We start from the raw sequence: 25,469 nt of genomic DNA on the forward strand, positions 1-25,469 counted from the left end.
GCCCCCGATCTTCCTAACCTTAGAAAATGGCATCTTCAAGTTGTTCAATAAAAACTTGGAATCCATCCTTAGCTTCCCTCTTACTCTGACACAATCTATATCTATTTCATTAACCAATTCTCTTGACTCTATCTTCAAAACATATCCAGAATCCAACTACTTCTACCAACTCCACCAACCCATCATCCTTCCTGCCTTGAATTTTGCAATATCGTCCTAACTGGTCTCCCTGATTTTGCCCTCATCTCTGTAACAGTCTGTTCCCTACACATCAAACCAGTGATCATTCCTCTGTTCAAACCCTGCAATGGCTCCCATCTCACAGAATAAGGCCCCACACATAAGCCTCCCTCATTATTAATCCTCCCCAACACAGTAGTACCTCTGCTACAATGAACCTATACTGACACATCAGTGTCACCCAGAGTCCACAGTTTACATTAGGGTTCACTCTTGATGTTGGACAAATGTGTAATGACATGTATCCACCATGGTAGACCATACAGAGCAGTTTTACTGCCCGAAAAATCCTCCGTGCTCCACAGATTCATCCCTCCTCTCCTTCAAACCTCTGGTAACAACTGATCTTTTTACTTTTATTTTTTAAAATAAAAACTTAGAAAAGTAAAAATGAAATGCCATGGAATTATGAAACAATTCTGGTTTTGAAAATTTTTAAATGGCACATGTGAAAAAAAAATGCAATGGGATTCCAGCTTTGTAGAAATATACATCTGAAGAGAAAAATAACTGAAAAATAAGACATCAATATTCTTACTATCTCTGGCTGATAGAATTGTGTTTGACTTTTATATTCTTTATAATGTTCTATATTTCCAAAATTTAATTAATAGGTTCATATTACTAATAATCAGAAATTTATTATTAAACAGTAAAGTCAACAAGCAGTTGGGCATCAAAGATTTTGAAATATTATCCAAACTCCAGACACACTCTTTGAAGAAGGATCTAGGATATGAGGCAATCACAGGGTTCATAACATTTACTTAAAACTATTCTTAGCAGAGAAAGAAATCTAGGCTCAAAATAGGGATGTCTAATGTGACAGAAAGGCCATAATAAACAGTGAAAACTACAACCTCCATAACCTATGCTCCTTGTGAAGGGCCCTGGGGGCTTCCACGGGAGGGAGAAAACATTGGCTAGGATTCCCGTTAGATTGCTGCGAATCTTCCTCCCAAGTGCCATTCTTCATGACACAAAAGCCGCCCACTCTGATCTTAGTTTAAAACTCTGGAGGTTCCCAACACTTCTTTCACTTCCAGCTCCAAGACTCTGCCTGCAGACTGCTGGCGATTATTGACACACTTGGGATTCACAGCGTGAGTCTGAAATAGGAGCTGTCAGTACTCAAGCAAATAAACCCAGGGTTCCAGGTATATCTCGAACCACCACCACTGGCGTTACATGCTCAAGCCCCTACCTAGCTCACCCCAGACCACTCTGCCTTTTGCTCTCTGTCCTCTAGCCACCAAAGCCTCCACCTTCCTGAGTCTAAACAAGCAGAGTTGTTCCCGCCCCAGGGCCTTTGCCCTGGCCCTGTGCCTAGGACACTTTACCCCTGATTCTTTATACTGCAAGCAAAGAGGACAAATAGAAGGGGGTGAGAGAAACAGCACAAGTCAAACTCCCTGCAGGAGACTAAGAGACGCAGGGGTTGAGAAGGAGATCAGCTTTCCTTACCCTGTGGTCCAAGGTGAAGGGGGTCAAAGTTGACATCTGGGAGGCTAGCTCTCTGTCAATAAGATGGCTATGAAGCAGGTTCCAGAAGGCACTAAGCATGTCACACATCTAGCTGCTGTTTGAGGAAACTAGTATCCTGATACGCCATGTAAAATAGACAAGAACAGAATGAAATGGGGAAAAAAAAAAAAAGGCCTATGTTCTAAAGAGATGTGCCCATCAAATCAGTCTGTGTCCGGATCCTGACTCACTTAAATAAACTAGGACTTCTCCAAGTTTTCTGCTGAGGAGTCCTGAATTTCCACAGAAAATGTTCTTATCCCTTAGGGCACCATCCAAAGCATTCAAACTCCACTCTCAAATTTATTTGAAGAAAATCTAATTTTATCTTAAAACTTCATGTGAATACTGATTTCTATGCCCAGATTTTCATTATATAAAAAAATTTTTTTCAATCCATACCAAAGTACTGAACCCCCAAGCCCTGACACTCCTCCACTAACTTCCCAATAAAACTGACACTCCAGCAAGGTCTGTCATGTTTATAGTGAAGCTCCCCAAACTCCTAGTATTCCTTCCACAACCTAAGGAACCAGGTCTGGAAATAAAACTCCTTGGTAAGCAATCATTCCTAGAATAGCCAGTAAATGGTTTAAGTCTGTAGTTTTTGACTGGGCCTTGGGTTTTACAATGAAATTCCTATTAAAAAAAAATCCTACTCTTGTCTTAGCTGAACAAGGTTGTTCACAGGCCAAACAGTTTGGATGAGCAGAGGGCTCTCAGAAGAAAAGGGTGGTGGAGGTCCCAGTTCTCCTACCGGAAAACTGAGAAAATAGCAGAGAAACCAGCACAACTAAAGAAGCAAAAAAGTACCGGAGGAAAAGAAATGGGGCATCTGGTTTTTCCTTGTAATAAATATTCCATAAGAATAAGGGTAACCTAAATGGACTGGTGGGGGAGGGGAATCTCATTATTAACTAAGATTGTTGTACACCTGGAGAACAACTGAAATTTTGGAGGGAAACCAAGAATTGAATCCAGATGAATATTAATGAGAAATACATGAAGTTCTTATTAAATGAACATATTAAATTCTAAGAATCTCCCCCATCCCCCAACGTTTACTGTACATTTAGGCCCAGGTTTCCTGCTATTTTTCTCCCCTGTCTCCCTGCTGCAAGAAGATAAGAATCTACTTTGGGGAAATGAGGTTAGGATTTTTACCATTTGCACAGACACCCTTGGAACTATTCCTTGGTCTAGATGCTCTATTACCTACAGTTGTCAAGTATATGAAAGGAAGAATCTACTGTAGGCTTAAAGGGTAGAGTGACATTGAGAAAGACAAATGAACCAGCAAACCAACCAGCAAAACACAGGTAAATGAAAATGTATCATGTATCACCCACGCCACACTCTCACATCAAATGCAACACACATTAAGTAGTAACTGAAAACAAACCTCTTTTGGTAAAGGCCAGATAATTCTAGGAGTTTCCTTCATCTAAATATTTCTAAGCACCTTATCTGGATCAAGAGATTAGAGCTCACGCTCAGCTAGAAGAAAATACTGAGCCAGAAAAACCATTGCACAAGGAAAGCCAACTTCCAGACAGAGCGGGTTTTGAACCTCTGCCTCTAATAATGACAGACCCCCAAAAGAGCTGACCTCTAACTTTCCCCATCATTCCAAAAGAATATAGAAAAGAAAAACAGGAATGACATATCAATCCAAAACGTCTCACAACATGCCACAGGTCCCCTCACCTGTTATGAACAGAAAGCACTATCTTCTTCCCCACTTTTTTGAAGACAAAATCATGAAGCTGTTCCCCAATAGCCAAAGCCACCATGTTCTATCATAGCCAGTTCTCAGACTAATGTCTCACGAGTCAGCTTTGGTAGGTCAGTATCAAGGGGTAAACAATGCTCCAACTTAATGTAGCAAAGCTAAAAATCTCTCTTAACTCCCCCATTCACTCACTATTCTGTCCCTTCCATCTTTGCAAAGGTTTCATAATCCTCCCAGGCTTTACTTAGTCCATCTTCAATCTGCCCCACATAACCAATAAGTCACCAAGTCGTATAAATCCCACTGCAACAAATCTGACTTTGTATTCCTCAGGTGCAGATCAACTGACTCAAAAGTTCAAACCCTCACTGACCCTTCCCATAAAGCTCCATCATAGACCTAACTGGTTTTCTTGATCTGCAGACCATCTCTGTTGTATACTGCTGGAATAACATTCCTAAAATAAAAGGTCTAATGAATGCTCCCTCAGTAAAAACCTCAATCAGTTCCATGTTGCCTCTAAAACAAATTCTAGATTTCTTCATGATCTGACCACAGGTCATGACCCCAGTCTTACTCCGGTCATCCTCCTAAAGTGCTCAGTGCTACACCAAGTAAGAGAGCTCATCATTCTCTACCACATGCCATACTTTCCCTTTATTCATGCCATTATTTCTAATTGTCCTCTCATCTCTGATAAACAATATCACCAACTTCTTCCCTCAAAGCACTCATTAAGAAAGAAAGCCAACACATCACAGGCAGGGAATTATATGGATCTATGGTCTCAGAAGCAGCATGGGTTTGAAACAGGCGCACCACCTTGGAAACCAAAGGCCCAGCTTTGCCATTTTCTTACTAATTACATTGAGCAAGGCACAATCCCTTTCTGAGCCTCAGTTTTCTCATCTGTAAAATGCACCCACCCTACATAACACACAGGATTACTAAAATAACCAAGTAAGACAAAACATTTCAAAATGCTTCTGAGGGGATGGATCTAAAGTAGTACTTAGAAATTTAGTTTTAAGTGCTACTAGGAAAAAAATGCTGAAATGAGCTAAGCATAATCTTAAGAAGCTTGAAAGTAACGCAAAATAAAATCCCAAAGATGTAGGAGAATATTCTAAAATAGAAATTACAAAGAAAACAAACATAATATAGAGGATCACCAAAGCCAGAAGGCAGTTCTTTGAAAAGGTTAGTAGGCAAGTTCAGATGTTTGTGTAAACTATAAGGAAGTACTGTCAAAGTGAAACACTTCAAATAGAAAGGGCTGTAGTAACAGTTTCCTTTCTGAAAGGGCATCTCAGCTGCAGCACTGCTGACGTCCGGGGCCAGATAACAGTGTGGCAGGAGCTGTTCTGTGCGGTGCGGGCGGTCAGCAGGCCGGCTCACGCCTACCCACATGTGCCAGCAGCATTCCTCCCCCACCCCCGGGAGTCGTGACAGCCAAAAATGTCTTCAGACTTTGTAAACTGTCCCCCGGGAGGTAAAATCAACCCAGGTTGAGAAAAACTGTTCTAAGAAAACAAAAGGGCCACATCACACTACACCAGCTAAGACTAGACTATTCATAGCTACTCCTAATTTTAGAATCGCTGGCTGCTCTGCCCATTAGAACTGCAGGATAACTAGCAAGTCAAGGAAGCCAAGGCAAGACTGAAGAAAATAGGCAGGTCTTAGATGTTTTAGCACAACTGTAGAGTGTTCAAGATGAGAAGACCAGAAAAGCTGTAAGAACTGAAACAGTGGCAGAAATGCCACAAGTAGCAGAAGCATCATTTTTATTTCCGGGGAGCAGGGGGTGGGTGGGAGGGTAGGGCTGTAGTGTTCTAACAGTACATTGAAAAGTAAAAATGGTGTTTGCAAGGAACTCTGCTCAATTGTATGTGGCAGCCTGGATGGGAGAGGGGTTTGGGGGAAAATGGATACATGTGTATGTATGGCTGGGTTCCTTCCATGTTCACCTGAAACCATTACAACATCATTAATCGGGTTAATCGGCTATATACCAATACAAAACAAAAAGTTAAAAAAAAAAAAAATGTGCTTGAATCAAATTCCAAGAAGTGAGATACCTTAATGGGGCCAAAGAAGGAGACAGTACCTATGGAAACTTTTTCTTACTCACTCTGAAATTCATAAGCAATAAAAAGAAATCATTTCAAAATTTTAAAAAGTTATTTCATCAAGAAATACATTTTCTTTTTTAAAAACTCCAATTACAATAAGTACATTATTATGAGACAAATCACAATTAAATTCTTGCCACTTTTAAATAAATAATAGTAAAGTCCTCAAATTCATACCATACAATTTTTGAATAATTAAGAATCTGACCAGGAGAAAAGGAATCCAAGAAGCCAAGAGGGAAAACTGTGTGTATACATCCATTATACTCACTGGCAGTATCTAAAACCCAGTCTAAACCTGATGAGAGTTCTAGAAGTGCCTGAAAACATAATTTTGAGGAACCAAATGATATAAAAGCAAAAAGTGATGCAGATACCTAGGGATTCTAATGCCATCTTAAGAACCACGAGAGGCAAGCAAAACAGTCTAATGGTATACCCATACATCACTATCTTCGGTTATTTCTCCTCATACTACTTTACGGACAGGAACTATAAAACTAGTGGTGGGGAGACTCCAATGGAACAGGCTAGCAGTGGATAGCAAAAGATGGTGTCCGGGTGAGGGCAGGGAGTAAAATGGTAATCTGCCTGCCAGAAGTAAACTGGAAATGGGGCAGAGACTTCTCAACAGTTTACGTGACAGAAAATTGATCCCTGAACCGTATGGCGGCTGTTAGGATGAGTGAGAACTAAAGACATTAACATCAACAAAGAAGAAGGAAAGATGTTTATTCCCCTGGAATCTGGAGAACGACAGGAGTGCATCTTCACCAGGCTCCAGCAGGTCCAAGGAATGACAATCTAGTGCAATTTCTGGTGTGTTATAAATGAATACCGGTGTGTTATAAAAAGGCAAATTTTATTCCTAGGATAACAGGAAGCTTACAAACAACTAACTCCTGTGCCATGAAAGGCTAGAATTAATTGAGAAGCTGGTCAGATGACCTAACACTAGACTAATGATGAAAGAAAAAGTCTAATGCCACTTCAACAAGTTGGGAATAAAGAAAGGGTGAGCCAAGCAAACCAAACAGGAGTCCAGCAGGGGTCTAGCAGTTACACAGGGGCAGTTCTCTCCCCACTGGAGCAGTTCTCTCCCCACTGGAGCAACTTACAGTTGCCTGAAGTGGCTGACAGGTAGTAAGCTCTCTGAGTTGTGAACCCATCTAGGAACCTCTCCCCAAATAACATCCTCATGTTCACAGCAGCAGAATTGTGAATATAACTGAGGAAATTCACAGGCCACTCACAGTTATCCCCTGATGGGTCTGTGGTCACCAGACCACAAAGTCTCATCACAGGAACTCTGCCACTGACTCCCTCCACAACTTGAACAAGTACGCTCCACTCTCAAATGTGGGGACCTATGTGTGCACATGGTTAAAGACGAGGTGAGGGCTAAAGGTCCCTCCAGCACCACAGTGAAGCTTATTATGTAGAGGGACAATTCATTTCCTGGAGAAGAGCACATGGGTTCATTGTCGCTGTTTTTCAGACTCTGCCTTCTCACGATGGATGACCTGAGAAATCCAACTGCAAACACCAAGCTGTCTCAGCAAAAATTTTAACGGAGGAAAGGGAAGCAACCTCTGTTGCTCACGAGAGGCACTCACCATCCAGCAGGTCTTCCCCGTCATCCCTGCCATGCTCCTCCACTGCCACCTCCGCCTCCTCCTCCTCCTCCTCTTCCGCATCCTCCAGCTCCACGTCTGGGTCCAGGTCTGGGTCGCTCCCTGAGGCGGATTCGTCTGACATGGCTCCCAGAGGTCCTCAGTGGACATTACCGTCTCATGGTCCACTGCAGGGGTCCTGGGAGGAGGACAAGAGGCAGTAGAATCACCAAAGGTTTCACTTAGAAACACACATTTTTCAAAGAGAAAATGTCAAGGATGAATACCCTGGTTAGGTAGGGAGCTAAGCATACCTAAAACCTCAACCTTCCCCACAAGGACGCTGGCCCTGAGACACACTGTGGTGACTCTGCCCGGCTCAAGCCTCTCTTACCTGCTTGTCTGGTCCCTGTAAGGTACTTTCTTGTCCAAACACCCTATACACTTCAGAATCTCCACTGGTTCATTCCTTCATGCATTAACTGCTTCCTGAGCACCAACTCAAGTCAAGGCTATGGTTTTTCCAGTAGTCATGTATGGATGTGAGAGTTGAACTATAAAGAAAGCTAAGCACCGAAGAATTGATGCTTTTGAACTGTGGTGTTGTAGAACACTTTTGAGAGTCCCTTGGACTACAAGGAGATCCAACCAGTCCATCCTAAAGGAAATCAGTTCTGAATGTTCACTGGAAGGACTGATGCTGAAGCTGAAACTCCAATACTTTGGCCACCTGATGCAAAAAGCTGACTCATTTGAAAAGACCCTAATGCTGGGAAAGATTGAGAGCAGGAGAAGGGGATGACAGAGGATGAGATGGTTGGATGGCATCACCAACTCAATAGACATGAGTTTGAGTAAACTCCGGGGGTTGGTGATGGACAGGGAGGCCTGGCGTGCTGCAGTCCATGGGGTCGCAAAGAGTCAGACACAAACTGAGCAACTGAGCTGAACTGAACTGAGCACCTACTCTTTACATCTCTGTAGATATATACACATGTGTATATAATCGCAGGCACTCAGGCTTTGGGGACACAGTACAAAGTAGAGAAAACTATGTCAGAAGGTGGTGTGTGCCAGAAGAAGCTGTTATTTTATATAGTGTGGCAGGGAATGGGGATAGCAAAGTTCTCACTGGGCAGAGACCAGAAGGAACAGAGAGCCGGACAGACATCTGGAGGGACTGTGTCCAGGCAGAATGAGCAGCAAAGGTGAGGTCCTGGAGTAACTGGGAGTGCTCAGGGAATGAGTAGGCCCTATCTTGGAGCACTACAAGGAAGATGGTCCATTCTCCCACCACCTGAGTTACCCGTAAGGTAACTGACTGCTCATCACACTGTCCCTTCCCAAGGAGGTAGGAAGCCTCAGAAGGCCTGGCGCCCACAGTTCAGCTCTTGGGCTCTGCCCTAGTTCGTGGCCCAGTTCCAGCTCCATTTCTTCCAAGAAGCCTTTGTCCACTGCCCCAGTCCTCGGGGATCATGTTCCCTCTTCTGAACTCCAGTAGCCATGCTGACCAGGCTGACCTTCACTGAAGGCTTCATATGAGTTACTTGGCAAAGTGTTTGCCTTCTTTGGTTTCTCACCTCCTGATCCAACAGTAAGCCCCTAGTGGCAGGGATTTAGCTGGGAGTGGTTTCTTTGTATCCTAGAGGTAGAAGCATGTCCTATTCAAATCATTCCTATTCATATTCACTCTGTCGTGCCAATCTGCTTGTTCTGTTATATTTAGTATGTGTCAGGCACTATGCATGTTTGTCCACCTCTCTCTCTCCACTTTACTATTAGCAAAAGTCCTTTCTTCTTGAGTGAAAAGAAGAGAAACAGGATAAAGAGAAAGCTAGCTGTTTTGTGATACAGCAAATACAGCAAAATATTAATGTGAAGATTCACCAGTTCTTTCCATTTTTTGGTACATTTCAAATTTTTTATAACAACATGTGGGGAAGAATGGCACAAGATAAATAAGTTTTCATAAGACAAACAGCTGTAGACAACCACATCCAGAATCGGGTCATCCTAAAATCCCTCCCATTTCCCCAAATTAAAAAAAAAAAAAAGAAACACAAATATCTTAATTATTCAACACAAATACTATTCTAGACCTGGAATCTCTTAAAGTTCAGACACAATTTGAAACAGAACTTTTATGCTCTCCAGAATAGAAACAGAAACAAAACAAAGCAAACTGGATCCTTTAGAATTTTGGAAAACCACGATTTAAGACTGCTCAGTTAAAAAGCACAGGAATAATGAGCGTGTGCATCCTGACGGATCACATACTTAGCCTCTGAAGACAACAAAAGCAAAGAGCAGCTGTGGATGGTTTAGTAATAGAATTCAAATTTTTGCATTAATAACACACTTGCAAAAACATTCACAAAGGGCATTAAAGTACAGGGAAGAAAAGTGACCCACAAATACACATTAATATAACTAATGCTGAGCTACCATTCACTGATAAGGCAAATTCCAAGTCTCTGAGGGAAAACTATGCTCTAGTTCATTAGGTTTGAAAAAGGAAGTAGTACACCAATTAAATATCAGCAGGTTTAGAAGTGAAATCTATTTCTGAATATCAGTATAATGATAATTCATCAGCAACTGCTCTGTTCGGAAGCACACGCTCACAATCAGCATACACCCCTAGTTCACTCTACGCGGCGTGAGGCAACTTGTTTTGCTTACAGTGTGTCTGGCTGATCATGGAGTGGCTTTTAGAGAACAATTTTTAATTAGCAAGTACCTTTAGGTAATCTGAATTTCTGGCATTTTACAAAAGAAACTGTGTGGTGATGGAAAAATGACAATCACTTAGAGGTTAGCAATAACAATGAAAAGCTTCCTGCAAACCCACAGTTAACAAACATCTTTAAAACCACCTCAGCCCCAAGCTCCTGACAGACAAGAAGCAAACATCAATTAAACATTCAACCACCACATATGTTTTTAAGACTGTGAAAGACATTGGTCCAGCCCCCTTCTCAAAACTGTTTTAAAAAGGAGGACACTTTTAAAATAGTACCCAGGCCATCAGATGCTCATATCAGAGAAGAAACTGGAAAGTAATGGCTTTCTTAAGTCCCACCAAATTTGGTTTTTCTCTTTCCCTCCCTTCTACAGGCCACTAAATTTCTTTACAAAGACAACACAATGAATTCTTTTCTCAGCTCTTCAGAGCCACAGTAACTACTTAAGGGGCAGGTTTGGCTGTTACCGATCACCTTCAAAAAAGCAACAAAGGGAAAGTGGCAGAGGAAAAGCTGATCCCGCAGGCAGCAGCACAGTCAACTGCACTTTGTCTCTGGGGCTCCGCCCCGACACGCACACTTCCATGTGGGCATAGTCTTTCAGAACACAGAGAAGGCAGCTCTGATTTTAAAAATTAGCTCTTGGGCACTTTCCTGGTGGGCCTGGGCCTGTGGTTAAGAATCTGCCTTCCAAACAATTCCAAACTCATTCTACAAGGCCACAATCACCCTGATACCAAAACTAGGCAAAGACAACACACAAAAAAGAAAATTACAGGCCAGTATCACTGATGAATATAGATGCAAAAATCCTCAACAAAATTCTAGCAAACAGAATTCAACAACACATTAAAAAGCTCATATACCATGATCAAGTCAGGCTTATTTCAGGGATGCAAGGATTCTTCAATCAATGTGATACACAAATCAATCAATGTGATACACTATATTAACAAATTGAAAAATAAGCATATGATCTCAACAGATGCAGAAAAAGCCTTCAACAAAATTCAACATCCATTTGTGATAAAAATGCTTCAAAAAAATGGGCACAGAAGGAACCTACCTTAACATAGTAAAGGCCATATATGATTAGCCCACAGAAAACATTATTCTCAATGGTGAAAAACTAAGAGCATTCCCTCTAACTTCAGGAACAAGACAAGGGTGTCCATTATCACCACTATTATTCAACATAGTTTTGGAAGTCCTAGCTACAGCAATTAGAGAAGAAAAAGAAATAAAAGGAATTCCAAATTGGAAAAGAAAAAGTAAAACTCTGTTTGCAGATGACATACTATACATAAAAAACCCAAAAGAAACTATCAGAAAATTACTAGAGCTAATCAGTGAATTTAGCAAAGTTATGGGATACAAGGTCAATACACAGAAATCACTGCATTCCTATATACTAACAATGAAAAACCACGAAGAGAAATTAAGGAATCAATCCCATTCACCAACACAACAAAAAGAATAAAATATCCAGGAATAAACCCTACCTAAAGAGACAAAAGGCCTGTATATGAAAAATTATAAGACACTGATGAAAGAAATCAAAGACAACATAAACAGAGAAAGAGTCCATGTTCCTGGGCAGGAAAATCAATATTGTGAAAATGACTATACTACCAAATGTAATCTACAGATTCAATGCACAAGTGAAAAGTGAAAGTAAAGTCACTCAGCCGTGTCCAACTCTTTGAGACCCCGTGGACTATAGCCTACCAGGCTCTTCCATTCATGGGATTCTCCAGGCAAGAATACTGGAGTGGGTTGCCATTTCCTTCTACAGGGGATCTTCCCGACACAGGGATCGAACCAAGGTCTCCCGTATTACAGGCAGATGCTTTACCCTCTGAGCCACCAGGGAAGACTCACTTTCACTTTTTCAGAATAAAAAATTTCACAATTCATATGGAAACACAAAAGACCCCAAATAGCCAAAGAAGTCTTGAGAAAGAAGAATGGAGCTGGAGGAATCAACCCTCCTGACTTCAGACTATACTACAAAGCTACAGTCATCAAGACAGCATGGTACTGGCATAAAAACAGAAATACAGACCAATGGAACAAGATAGCCAAGATAAACCCACACACCTATGGGTACCTTATTTTTGACAAAGGAGGCAAGAGTATACAATGGGGCAAAGACAGCCTCTTCAATAAGTGGCGCTAGGAAAACTGGAAAGCTATGTGCAAAAGAAAGGAATTAGAACACTTCCTGATGCCATACACAAAGATAAACTCAAAATGGATTAAAGACCTAAATGTAAGACCAGAAACTATAAGACTCTTGAGGAAAACATAGGCAGAACACTCAACATAAATCAAATCAAGATCTTCTATGACCCACCTTTTAGGGTAACGGAAATAAAAACAAAAATAAATAAGTGGGATCTAGTTAAACTTAAAAGCTTTTGTACAGCAAAGCAAACTACAAACAAGGTGAAAAGACAACCCTCAGAATGGGAGAAAATAATAGCAAGTGAATATTAACAAGTGAAACAACTGACAAAGAATTAATTTCCAAAATATACAAGCAGCTCATACAACTCAATACCAGAAAAACAAACAATCCAAGCAAAAGTGGGAAAAAGACCTAAAAAGACATTTCTCCAAAGAAGACATACAGATGGCTAACAAACACATGAAAAAGTGCTCAACATTGCTCATTATCAGAGAAATGCAAATCAAATCTACCATGAGATATCACCTCACACCAGTTAGAAAGGTGATCATCAAAAAGTCTACAAACAATAAATGCTGGAGAGGGTGTGGAGAAAAGGGAACCTTCTTGCATTGCCGGTAGGGGATGTAAATTGATACAGCCACTATGGAAGATGGTATAGATATTCCTTAAAAAACTAGGAATAAAATCACCATATGACCCAGCAATTCTACTACTAGGCATATACCCTGAGGAAACCAAAACTGAAAAAGACACATGTTCCCCAAAGTTCACTGCAGCACTATTTACAATAGCTAGACCATAGGAGCAACCTAGATGTCCATCGACAGATGAATGGATAAAGAAGCTGTGGTACATAAATACAGTGGAATACAGACATGAGAAAAAAAGTTGATAAGGAAAAAAATGCATTCCCCCATTTGCTCCTCATCCCGTGAGACACACTGCTTCAATCTTCAGTGAAGAGCAGCCCTGCTTCTAAGACACAGACATACTAGGAAGGTGACTTGAGTGTTGCTGCACCTTAAAAATGACCTGTATTCCTACAGAGCAAACTCTGGGAATCAAATTCTATTTTAATGAAACTGGAGAACTAGCTATTTAAAGGAACTCCCAACAAAACCACTCTGATAGGTAAATATTCAATCCCTAAATAATATGTTAACCTTTATAGTTTAATATATTGGGTTTGCTTTCGAACTGTGGGTTGGAGAAGACTCCTGAAAGTCCCTTGGACATCAAGGAGATCAAACCAGTCAAACCTAAAAGATATCAACCCTGAATATTCATTGGGCGGAATGATGTTGAAGCTGAAGCTTCAATATTTTGGCCACCTGATGTGAAGAACTGACTCACTGGAAAAGACCCTGATGCTGGAAAGATTGAAGGCAAAAGAAGAAGGCAGCAGAGGATGAGATGGTTGGATGACATCACTGACTCAATGAGTCTGAGCAAACTCCAGGAGATAGAGAAGGACAGGGAAGCCTGGCGTGCTGCAGTCTATGGGGTCACAGAGAGTCGGACATGACTGAGTGACTGAACAACATCATATTGGGTTTGCTAAAAAGAGGCTCTAATTATGAAGAAACACATAGCCAATCCCAGTGAGCCTCTCTCAGCAACCTTGAGAGTGAAGGAAGAGGGTTTTCTGCCCTGCTAAATTCAAAGACAAAGACACCTGTCTGTAAAGTGCTGCCTGACCAAGAATCAGTGGAATTAATCATGTGGGCACAGCCCTCAGACACACCCTTGGCAGGGAGATACACAGAAGGAAATAAACATACACACACATACACACACACACACACAGCCTTTGTTCACAAAGCTGACCATGCCTGGAGAGCTCACACTGAAAACTGCAAACACACACGACTTCACCAGGTAGCTGGTGAAATTCCAGAGACATCTTAGTGGTCCTCAGCAGCATCCTGATCTTGCCTTTGATATAAAATAATCCATTCCCAACTGCCATATCCTCATTAATTTTGGTGACGTTGGGTAATATTAAATTTCCTCAAGTGCTCTCAAAGCAATTTAACAGCAAGTGCCACGCACATCTTTTCTCCATTAAGAATATAAACAAAACCATGCATTTATGCTAACATACAAGGGGAGGGAAGTTTTCAGAGCAAGCAAACATTCAGCCCAAAACTTGAAGCAACAGCCCTTCAAAGAAATCTATTAGTCAAAGAATCAAAGAAGAGAAGAGAGTTTAGTTCACATATATAACTTTCTGGATATCTATTACAAGATTCTTCAATCTGCTGTGAGAGGTCGACTGTGGATCTTTAAAGTTATTTCAAAACACCTTTCCTGTGCAAGATGAAAATCTAACATGTACTTCAAAATTCCATGCAGCCCAAATGTCTTTTGCTTATCTTTCAGTTACTTTAAAACATATTTAATACACATAAGCAGTCACAGAAGCTAAACTGACAGAGATCGAAATATGTTTTTTGGAACTCAAATGAGACTTTCGGCAATTAAGACAAAAGAAAGAAAGAAAGATGAACAGACACACCCAGGCCTCCAAGGAGCCGGGCCACAGGAGTCAACTCTCCCAAAAGGCAATGCAAGTGAGGCCAGTCCCAAATAACAGAGGCACTGGAGCCGCATGTGAAGAGGCCTGAAGGCCAGCCTCAGCTCGCCAGCAACGCACTGCGTTATCCTCCCAGAGCGTCTTCCACAAACCCTCTTACTCCAGAGAGAAGAGAGATGGGCCTGATTCATCTTTAAGACGCCTTCCAGATTCTAAGACAGCAGTTCTTAAAGGGTGGTCCTGGAACCCCTGAGGGTCCTTGAGACCCTTTAACGAAGTCAAATTCCTGCATGGGTTAAACAGCCATTCAAAGTGCAAGACAGACCAATGGATTTCAATGAAACAATACAAAAAGTTCCTTGATACGGATTCAAGCTCTCTGTAACAATTAACCTTGAAGAAACTACCAGAGTTTTGGTATAATACCAACAAATACCCACAATTATATGAAAAGGATGTTAAAACACTCCTGTCTTTTCTAACCACATTCTTCGTGTACTTCAATAATATAAAAAGTCAACATTGAAACAGTAAGTCGCAATAGAACAAATGCAGAACCAGATCTGAGAACCCAGCTGTCTTGATTCAACCAGACATTTTCAAATTTTTGAACATGTTAAACAATTCTACTCTTCTAATTTCTTTGTTTTGGAAAATAGCTATTTTTCATTTAAAAGGTTATTTATGTTAATATATAATTATTTTATTATTTTAGAATGAATTAATACATTTTATTTCTCAGCTTTAGTTTCTAATACAACAGATATTGACCAGTAAAGCACTCTGAGGTCTTTAATAATTTTTAAGCATATAAAAGGATCCTAAGAGCAAAAAGTTTGAGACCTGCTATTCTAATACAACGAAACTCTAAGATCTATGGTCTTCTCCCCCACGTTTTCAGGTATCACAAAGAGAGAAACCGGCTTTAAGGAAAAACATAACATGCAGAGAACCACATTACATGAACATTATAAATCTTCCATAATATTTAAATAAAAACCAAAAATTAATCTGATATATAAAAATTATACAGACAGATTACTTTATAAATATAATTAATCATTAAGGGCAAATTTCCTCAGTAACTGAAGTTAATACTACATTGTTGCTTAGTCATTTCATTGTGTCTGACTGCGGCCCCATGGACTGCAGCTCACCAGGCTCCTCTGTCCATAGGATATCCCAGGTAAGACTACGGGAGTGGGTTGCCATTTCCTACTCATGAGGATGTTCCTGACCCAGGGATCAAACCTGTGTCTCCTACAAGTCTCCTGCATAGCAGGCGGCTTCTTTACGGCTGAGCCACTAGGGAAGACCAATACTACATTTGCAAAGTCAAATTTTCACTTTTACCACTGAATCTCTGCTATCCACACTCCCTTTAAAACAGCCAAGGGCTGAGGCACACTGCCCTCCTCGTAAATCCCCCTTGGCTTATGCCCTTCATCCAAGAAGTTACTGAGAAGCACATCCCTGCAAGAGTCAGTCCTAGGAGTTTTGAATAAGTAGGAGTTAAGCCCTAGAAGGCCACTGCTGAGGGGAGCAAATGAAAGATTCATTTCATTCTCCGTGGAGTCAGCTGAAAAAAAAAGGGGGGGGGGGAAGAGGGTGAAAGGAGGGAAGAGGGAAGGGAGGGGGAGAGAGAGAAAGAGAATAAACAATTGAGCTGGGAAGACAGGAGCTAAAACAGGGATGACAGATTTGGCTATGAGAAGCCTGTGTGACACAGACACTGCTCCCCAGAGAAGTGTGGGTTCTGAAAAGAGTCCCTCTCTCACACACACGCACTCCACATATGTTAAAACATCAGATCTGTGTAATTTGAGGGTGGTTAAAAAAAAAAAAAAAAAGTTAAGATCCCTAGATCTCTAAATGCAGGGGATGAGGCAAGAATAAATGCAATTCTGGCTAAATGTTACCATTCAACTCGTGAGCCCTGTTATCTCTTTCCACATAGCTCTAACTTAAAACAGGGATTTCAGAGATAAGGACCAACTTGGCAGGGGCATGGATGGCCCACTTACCCTAGGCTCCCTGGAGCCTAAGCCAGCCCAGTTCAGATCAACCTAAAAGCAAGTGAGGTTTATCTACTGGATGGTGAGACTGAAGAGGCTTGGAGAGAAGCCAAATCATGCTTGATGTCCCACCACAATTGACTCCACTCCTCTCACCAGCCTCTTCCCTGAGCCCTCTGAGACCCCTCCCTCTCCTAAGACTCCTCCCTTTCTAAGAAATCTATCATGAAGCCACAGAGCTCAGTCTGGGGGCTTCAAACACAGACAAGCATAAGCTGTACAGAGGGAGGGATGGTTCATTCACCCTTCACAGGCCTGCAAACATTCAGCATAAATTCTGGTAAAGACATCTCTGTATCTGGTCAATCTACCCACCAGACACAATCCTGAAAAGCTCTATCCAAGCAGCATTTCAACAAATCAGAGCTTTTACAAATAAGACTACAGCAGGGACCCTTACTTGAATCCTTCCATGATATAGCCACTAATTTTCTGAATTGATGCTGATCACTTTAGATTTTCAATAATCATTTATTTTTAAAAAGTTATACCTATCTCATATACAGGCTGTATACTGTGGTTTTCCCTAAATTGGTATCTACTATAAATAAAATTTCTAATGCATGACTATAATTTTACGGTATGTACTCACAAACTGTATTTCTACAGCTACTCAAGTTTTTCCACTTTGGCTTTGTCAGTGACATGGGCACTCTGTGCACTTAGCTCCATAATGACATAGGTAAACTCTTCTGGTTCCACTTCTCACAGTTCTAAAATGAATGGTAATGCTAATCAGGCGTAGACACCTTATGGTGTCTATGCAACAATACAAAAATACATTTGGTCTTTGTCCCAGGTTCCCAGCACAGAGCTCCCAAAACCTCTGGAATTTTCTGAGTGACAGGAGTGTCTTTTGTTATTCATACCGAGCCCCTTTGGACCAGACCTGAATTTAGGTAAGTGAATTTCTAGAGTGGGATCCCTAGAAAGCCTCAGGATGGGACTGGCCAGCAGTAAGACCAAACGACCAGAAGGAACTTTCAGCCTTACCCACCAAGCTCCAAGATGGGGGCAGGGAGCTGGAGATGAAATTCTATAAAACCCCTGAACACTGAGAGCCAGAGGGCTTCTGGGTCAGTGAACACATCGAGGTGCTGGAAGGGCGACACCTAGAAAGGGCACTGAAGCACGGAACACCCCCCCCACACCTTGCCCTACACTTCGCTTCCGTTCGGCTCTTCTTGAGTTGTACCCTTTACAATAAGCCAGTAAACATGTGTATATTCTTGAGTTGTGAATCATTCTTGCAAATTTTTGAACCTAAAGAGGGGCTCATAGGAACCTCTGATTTATAGTCAGTCAGTCAAGGACTTGTGACTGGTATGTGAAGCAGGCTCAGTTCTGTGGGACTGCGTCCTCAACCTGTAGAGTCTGCACTAACTCTGAGTAGTTAGCAAGAAAATTGAACTGCTGAACACCAAGCTGGGATCCAGAGAATCAGAGAATTGGTTATTGGTGCTGGGAAACATCTCAGGGTCACAAAGACTTACAAGTGACAAATCACAAGAACTTATATCTGCAAAGAGCAACAGAAAATTTAAAAATGCATTATTTCTTGACTTTCCACGTGCAAAAATAAAGTGTGGCATTTACTGCAATGCAATAGGTAACCTGTACCTTTAAACAACTAAATGTCACTTTCCCAGTTGACTTAGATTAGTAACTACAAGATACACGAATTTGTAAACGGGAATCCATAGTGAGTTCACCCCTCAAAGAACAAAGGAAAAAAAGAACCATAGACAAAACCAAACCTGTTATCAACACCACGTTCCGCATTTTCACTGAATAATAAAAACTGATTCTGAGGATCAGGAAAAACTGAGTGGAACCAAGGAGGATCATTTAATGACCTAAGCAATTTAAAATACGCATAGAAAAATAAGGGCTTCCCTGGTAGCTTAGGTGGTGAAGAATCCACCTGCAATGTTGGAGACCTGGGTTCGATCCCTAGGTTGGGAAGATCACCTGGAGGAGGGCATGGCAATCCACTCCAGTATTCTTGCTGGGAGAATCCTCATGGGTAGAGGAGCCTGGTGGGCTACAGTCCAGGGGGTCGCAAAAAGTTGGACACGACTGAGTGACTAAGCACACAGAAAAATAAACAAAAATACATACAGAGTCTAACCATCACCTGTCTATTAGATAAGTCTCCCTCCCTTGGCCAACATACCCACTTAGACAACCAAACCTGTCAGCAGCTATGAAAATGTGGAAGAATTGAATGACACTAATGAGTTGCACTCAAACACAATCCCTTTACTCTGAAGGTGGTACCACCTTTCTCTAGGGTGCACGGGGAAGTCGGGATCGGAATGTGAGAACTGAGAGCATCCTAGGACTAACGGTGTACATCTCACCATATATGTAAAATAATTCTCTAAGGACTGTCTCAGATTAAAGGAGACTGCATGCAACATGGGATCCTGGATTAGGTCTTGGACCTGGGGAAGAAAATAGCTATAAGAGCCAGTACTGAGAACAATAGTTGATGCAACTGAATATGGACTATGGATTAGATAACAGTAGTGTATCAGTATTTTATTTCCTGACTGTGAGGACTGTTTTGTGGTTACAGAAGAAAGTGTCTTTAGGAAATATACAATCAAGCATTTAGGGGTAAAAGTAAACAAATAACCTTCTAAAAGACAGTTAATAAGGAAGAGAATAAAATCGTCTATTCCTGGTTCTCCAGATTTAAACACTTAACAAATACAAAAATATCTTATTTCAAAGTACAGATTTGACAAGATTACCTAGCTAACTATTCTCCTTAGAAAATCAGTAACAAACTTCCTTTCCTTTAAGACACAATAACTTAGGGTTAAAAAGACTAATTAGCCCCCTAGGATCCTCACGAACAGACAGTATGTCCTCTTGCTGGGGGGCAGGCATCCCTCCCTCTTCCCCTGAGCCCAGCCAACAACTGGAACTATCTCTGAGGCAAATCTCACTTGGGTTCCCCCTGGAAGGCTCTAGGGCTAATCAATGGCATAAACAAACAGCACCCCACAGGCAGGTAGAAATTGGATGCGCCAGCTTGCCCTCCCTCTATGTCTAGAGGTGGCCCAGTTCAAAACTATTTTAAGGAGACTTATGTAATCAATCTGAATTACGTGTTTCACTGATACTTTATGGCTAAGGTTATGTGCCCAGTTCTTAGGCTCTTACACACACAGACACAGACACAGACACACCCTCCCTCTCTCTACAACACTGTAAAAATATGTAGTTTAAGATTCACACCACTGAATCAGAGTTAACCTAAATAAATTTGCACTGTAAGACTCTTCTCTAGTCTAACACTGGACATAAACACTGAAGAAACCAGTGACATCCAAATATTAGCAAAGGTAAGTGGGAAAGAAAGTGTGCATCTGACCTAAAGCCAATACAGTAAAGTAGGAAAAAGGCTTCTTCTAACTACTTTGCCAACAAAGGTCCGTCTAGTCAAGGCTATGGTTTTTCCAGTAGTCATGTATGAATGTGACAGTTGGACTGTGAAGAAGAATTGATGCTTTTGAATTGTGGTGTTGGAGAAGACTCTTGAGAGTCTCTTGGGCTGCAAGGAGATCCAACCAGTCCATCCTAAAGGAGATCAGTTCTGGGTGTTCATTGGAAGGACCGATGTTGAAGCTGAAACTCCAATACTTTGGCCACCTCATGCGAAGAGGTGACTCACTGGAAAAGACTCTAATGCTGGGAAGGATTGGGGGCAGGAAGAGAAGGGGAAGACAGAGGATGAGATGGCTGGATGGCATGACCGACTCGATGGACATGGGTTTGGGTAGACTCTGAGAGTTGGTGATGGACAGGGAGGCCTGGCGTGCTGCGATTCATGGGGTCGCAAAGAGTCAGACACGACTGAGCGACTGAACTGAACTGAACTGATAATGTCTCTGGGGAAAAGCACATGGAGTCTGGACAGATTCAGGCTATAGATTTTGCAAATAACAAGAGAACCTACAGGAAAACCTCACTTCTGTAAGCAGAAAACAATGGATACTAACCATTGGGAAGAAAGGCCATGTGTCAGAGACTGGAAGCTGACCTGTGTGAGTGCACATGCCTGTCGTGTGCCTCCTGTCACTCTTTTCAGATAAAGATGCTGTTCCATGGAGCAAGACCAAACTTCAATCTACCAAATGAGAGGTGATATAACGAAGAGAACAAAATAATTCACACAGTGACATTATGGCGAGGAGATATTGTCATGATAGTGGGGATGAAGGGCAAAGGCTGAAATGAAATAAAAGCTTAAAGAAATATTTAAAAGGAAAAAGTGACCGATAGTTATTTGGAGACAGAATGGTCAAAGGGAAAGGCAGAAGGGCTAGCAATTCATTCAGGCCAAAGCTTAGGCATCTCCTATGATAAAGACACTGTGCCAGGCACAGTGGGGGTGATATAAATACATGCCTCTAAAACGTAAATTTAGATGTAGAGCAAGAAGCCATAAGAATCCAAAATCCCTCGTCCAGTTAACAGTACAGTCTGGGCAGCATGGCTTCTCTAAAACCAGGGTGAGGCTGTACCCTGGAATTAAACCTCAAACTTCCGCCTCATCAGAACTCACTATGCCAACTGCCAACTTACAATAGTTGGCCACCACCATCCAAGAACAATCTAGGTGACCGAGAGTGAAGAATGCTGGCCACCACCATCCGAGCACAATCTAGGGGACTAAGAGACAAGAATAAAAGTGGAACACTTAGAGCCAACTGTCAAATCTCAAGGACAGGGTTTCCAGGCCTGCATTTGGGAAAGAAGGTGAATAAATTTCCAATCTTCTGGTCACTCAGTCAACAAGCAGTCATTAAATATTCTTGTGACCTATTCTCAAGTGGACATTGCCCACGCTGCAGCCAAAATGAAAATGCCCCCGAAAGAGAAGGGGGTGATTAATAGAAAAATGACCGGATAGGGAGTTAATCCTCTCTCCTGCTCACCACAAAACACAAGAAAAAGGAGTGCAACTCATTGTTACATAACAGTGAGGCTGAACAAAAGGCCCAGCTAAGTCAATGGCTCATCTGCAGAGCATTCTAAACCCAGGGTTAGAGGCTGCCACTTGGCCATGCTAACAGAGAAAAGTACTGAACACCCTACATCACAGCCATTTCCACGCTCTCCTCATCATCTCTCCATTAACTAAAAATAAAAACACTGGCTTCCATAACAAACACTTCTGATAGGTGGGCCTCTTCACATTCAAAAGTCCCCATTTAAGATAGTTCTGCTCTTAGTGAAGTCCATGTCATTACTTCTGTACCAGTGTGGATCTGACAAAGTACGCAGGCCTCTAGTTAGATTTTTGACCTGATACTAGTATTAAATTAATACAAGTTGTATTTTACTCTTTAGGGTAAATAAAATGTTGACATTTTAAAAATAATTATACATTTTGAACTTGGCTTCTAAAAGATGCCACTCACACAGAAGGATGGAAAGAACCCACACAGTTTTAAATACCATTAGGGCTGCTGTTATCTTGATCAAGAACTGTGAAATGCACGCCATTTCCAATTTCAGAAAGAACACAAACCAAGACTAAGTGTGCCATTTTATAGCTTCCCTGCTGATTCTACTTTTGCAGCAAAAGCCCATAAAATTATCTGAAAAAAGAAATGATTAACTGAGAGTGAGTGCTTGACTACTGGGTATACCAGAGTCTCGAGTGCAGGACTGCACCAGAGGAAGATTTCAGGTCAACAGCCCTAGAAACCATCTGGTGGAAACCAATGAGTGCAACACAATGAGCAAAGTACATCTACCAAGTTGGACAAGGACATCCTGCTTGGCCCCTTGGCAGTGGGGGAGATCGTGCAATTTTCTCACTGTGAAACATCTAGAAATATGGAGAAAATTATAATCAGCATCCATTCTACATGCACAACTATTCCCACAAAACAAGTAAGAGAAACCTCCAAGAACCAACAATGAGAGGCAAACTGAAACCACAAAAAATCATGGGATCTCTCACTACAGCAGTCCTAGGTGAAGAGGAGGGTACCGATCTTGTGGGGGGGGGGGGGAGGTAGGGGAAGCAAGGAGACACAGAGATAATACCCTGGGCTCAAAGAAGCTGAAAAGAAGGGACTGAGACCTCTATACATACTCTCAAGAAAGAGTGGTCGGCGGGGGGGGGGGGGGGGGGGAGGGGAATCTAACCACCAACACAGAAGACAACACAAAATCTTGTGTCAATTTAGGCTGGAGGAAGAAAAAAAGATATCCAATGGGAGTCTGTAACTAGAAGCCTGCCCTCAAACCAGTTTGAGGTTGAAATACATACATACTTACTTACTTACTTACATGGTCCAAGAAATTAACCAAAACTAAAGTGGTCCCAAGCAAGGGATGCTTCTGCATTGCCTAGAAGTAAATGGGAAAACATCTCTTGGATATACATCAACCAGGACCACCAAGATAAAGCCTTATGGAAGATGAGCTCATAATTCAAAAGTACAGAGGAGGGACTACTCACAAAAGCAAGAGTCAAGAGGGTCAGATTCCTAAAGCTCTACCTGCACTGTGAAGGGAGAACACCCATCCCTGCAGGCTCCCCTCTGCTCCATAGCCTGACAGACAGGGGGACCACTCCTGGGGTAGGCCAGCCACCTGCCCAGAAAACTGAGTACTGTTGCCTCAAAGCCTCTTCTCCTCAAAAACAAAAGAAGTGGGGGCCACGGGCACTGGGTGTTAAGTAACCCTACAGACAAAAGGTCTGAACCTCAGCAGAAGAGAACCTGAGCCTGAGGAAGCACAACCTTTATACACGTTCATGAAGCTCAATCCTGGCAAGTCATGTGGACTTCCCAAAGCGTCTGAGACTACGCTGGACAGGAGGAAAGTCCTCTTGGTTCTCCTCTCTGGACACTGCCTTCAGGTGTCCCACACCCTCCATCATCGTCAACAAAATGGGAAGAAATACAGCTTCCTTCGTTTGGACTTGTAAAAAGGAATCAGACACACGGTCCTCATGTTTCCTAAGAGCATCCTATTATAAACAAAACAACACGCACTACACGCTCCACAAAGCTGTGACTGCTCCCTTTTAACTCTTTTTTCCCCCTTCTTTATAACATCATATCTGGGCTAGTTTCTTCAACAGGTTATATCTGGTTTACCCAAGAAGCCATATATATCTAGCTTTACTAAACCCTAATATTATTAAATTGACTCTTCTTTAGAGGGTTAAAGGAAAGGGCGGACTCCAAGAGCATCTCTTACACTTCCGCTCTACTCCATCTATTTCTAACTCCTCACTCTGTATTTGATTAGGCATCCTAGGTAACAAATCTCACACTCTCAGTTACATCGAAAGGAGGACCCCAAATCTACCACATTCTGCTAATTGTGGCCCACAGTGGGCATCTGTCCGTGCCCTGTGTAAGGCAGACAGACAGACTGCTTCACTGCTTTGGGGAAGCTACTCCTCATTTGTCGATTTCCTGAGTTCTTACCAGGATCTGGCAGCAGTTTCAAACACTTCAGAAGGCTTGTATGTACACAACACATTAACACTGGGATAAAGACGCTATAACCAGCTCACAAACCCCAAAAAGCCCATCAGTAGGTGAATCGATTAGTCAGTTTTGCTTTTCAAAAGCTGTCTCCTCTGGGCTGCCTCTAAACAACAGGAAGTAATTGACTCTTAAGGAAGATTTGAAAATAACAAAAGCATATTTAGAGAATTACGTGAGAGGAACCTCAGTGAAGACAAAGGGATCATCATCTGTAGAGGACAAGCTGATATTCTACCAAGCCGAGTAACTAATCCTCCCACACCTGGGCCTTTGCCAATATCAGGGAAGGTCAGTAGTTTCTTTATCAGCAAACTTAACAATCAGTTAAAATTCACTAAGGATACTACTGAATGCTTATGCATAGAAAAGAGCTTAAAAACAATAAAGTCTTCTCAGCAAAATGATGAAGCAAAAACTATGGTATTCTACATTCAAACTGCTGACTATTGATTTTTGATAAACACAAGGGGGTAGCGGGTGGGGATATGCAAAAACCATGACTTAGAAACCAAGATGTTCTTTTACTAAGATGCACATTCTCTGTACCCTGACATAAAGAGGCTCTGAAATCTAGAATCAGGCTGTTCTATAAAGCTTCAGAGAAAGAAGAGAAGTGATGATGACTGAGAACCAATAGTTGCAAAGTGCATACACCATATGAAATCAAGTCCATTATCTAAAGATTCAGCCTCCTAGTCAGGGTACTAGTTAACAAAGAGTGAATAGCAATGGAGGTCCAATTTAAAAAGGAGAGAAAAGATGGTTCCACAAAGATAGTTCTAATACATCCAAATGTCAAAACTCAGAAAAACCTTAGGCTCTGTTTTGTTTTGTTTTTTAGCCTCTGTTTTTAATAATAAGTTACATTCCTCATGTCAGAAATTGACCCTTAACTAAGTTATTAAAGTTGACAAAACAGCTCAACAAGAAGCTTTGGTGGTCTCTGAACATCTTTTTCTGGAAAGCGATAATTTCCAAAATTCTACTCAGCTCAACCAAAACATATTAAACAACTACCATCTACTGGGGACACAAAGATAAGGAGTAAACACAGGTCAGGACAGATCAAGCATTAAGAGGAATGAGGCCCAAAGTGAGTTCTGAAGAAAGATTTGGACAGAGTTAGGTAATGTGGGGCAGGTAG

At 41.7% G+C, this 25,469-nt stretch overlaps 1 protein-coding gene across 1 annotated transcript in view; it reads right to left on the reverse strand.

Moving 5' to 3' along the window:
- The window catches only part of RAD54L2 (RAD54 like 2), an 84,288-nt gene that overhangs the window by 39,900 nt on the left and 18,919 nt on the right, over positions 1-25,469 (reverse strand). The window contains exon 2 of the mRNA XM_065933593.1: positions 7,248-7,443. Within this exon, the coding sequence (XP_065789665.1) occupies positions 7,248-7,389 (142 nt within the window). The 5' untranslated portion in view covers positions 7,390-7,443. The remainder of the gene's footprint in view (positions 1-7,247; positions 7,444-25,469) is intronic.

This window comes from Muntiacus reevesi, chromosome 4 (assembly GCF_963930625.1).
Source record: "Muntiacus reevesi chromosome 4, mMunRee1.1, whole genome shotgun sequence".
Taxonomy (NCBI): domain Eukaryota; kingdom Metazoa; phylum Chordata; class Mammalia; order Artiodactyla; family Cervidae; genus Muntiacus; species Muntiacus reevesi.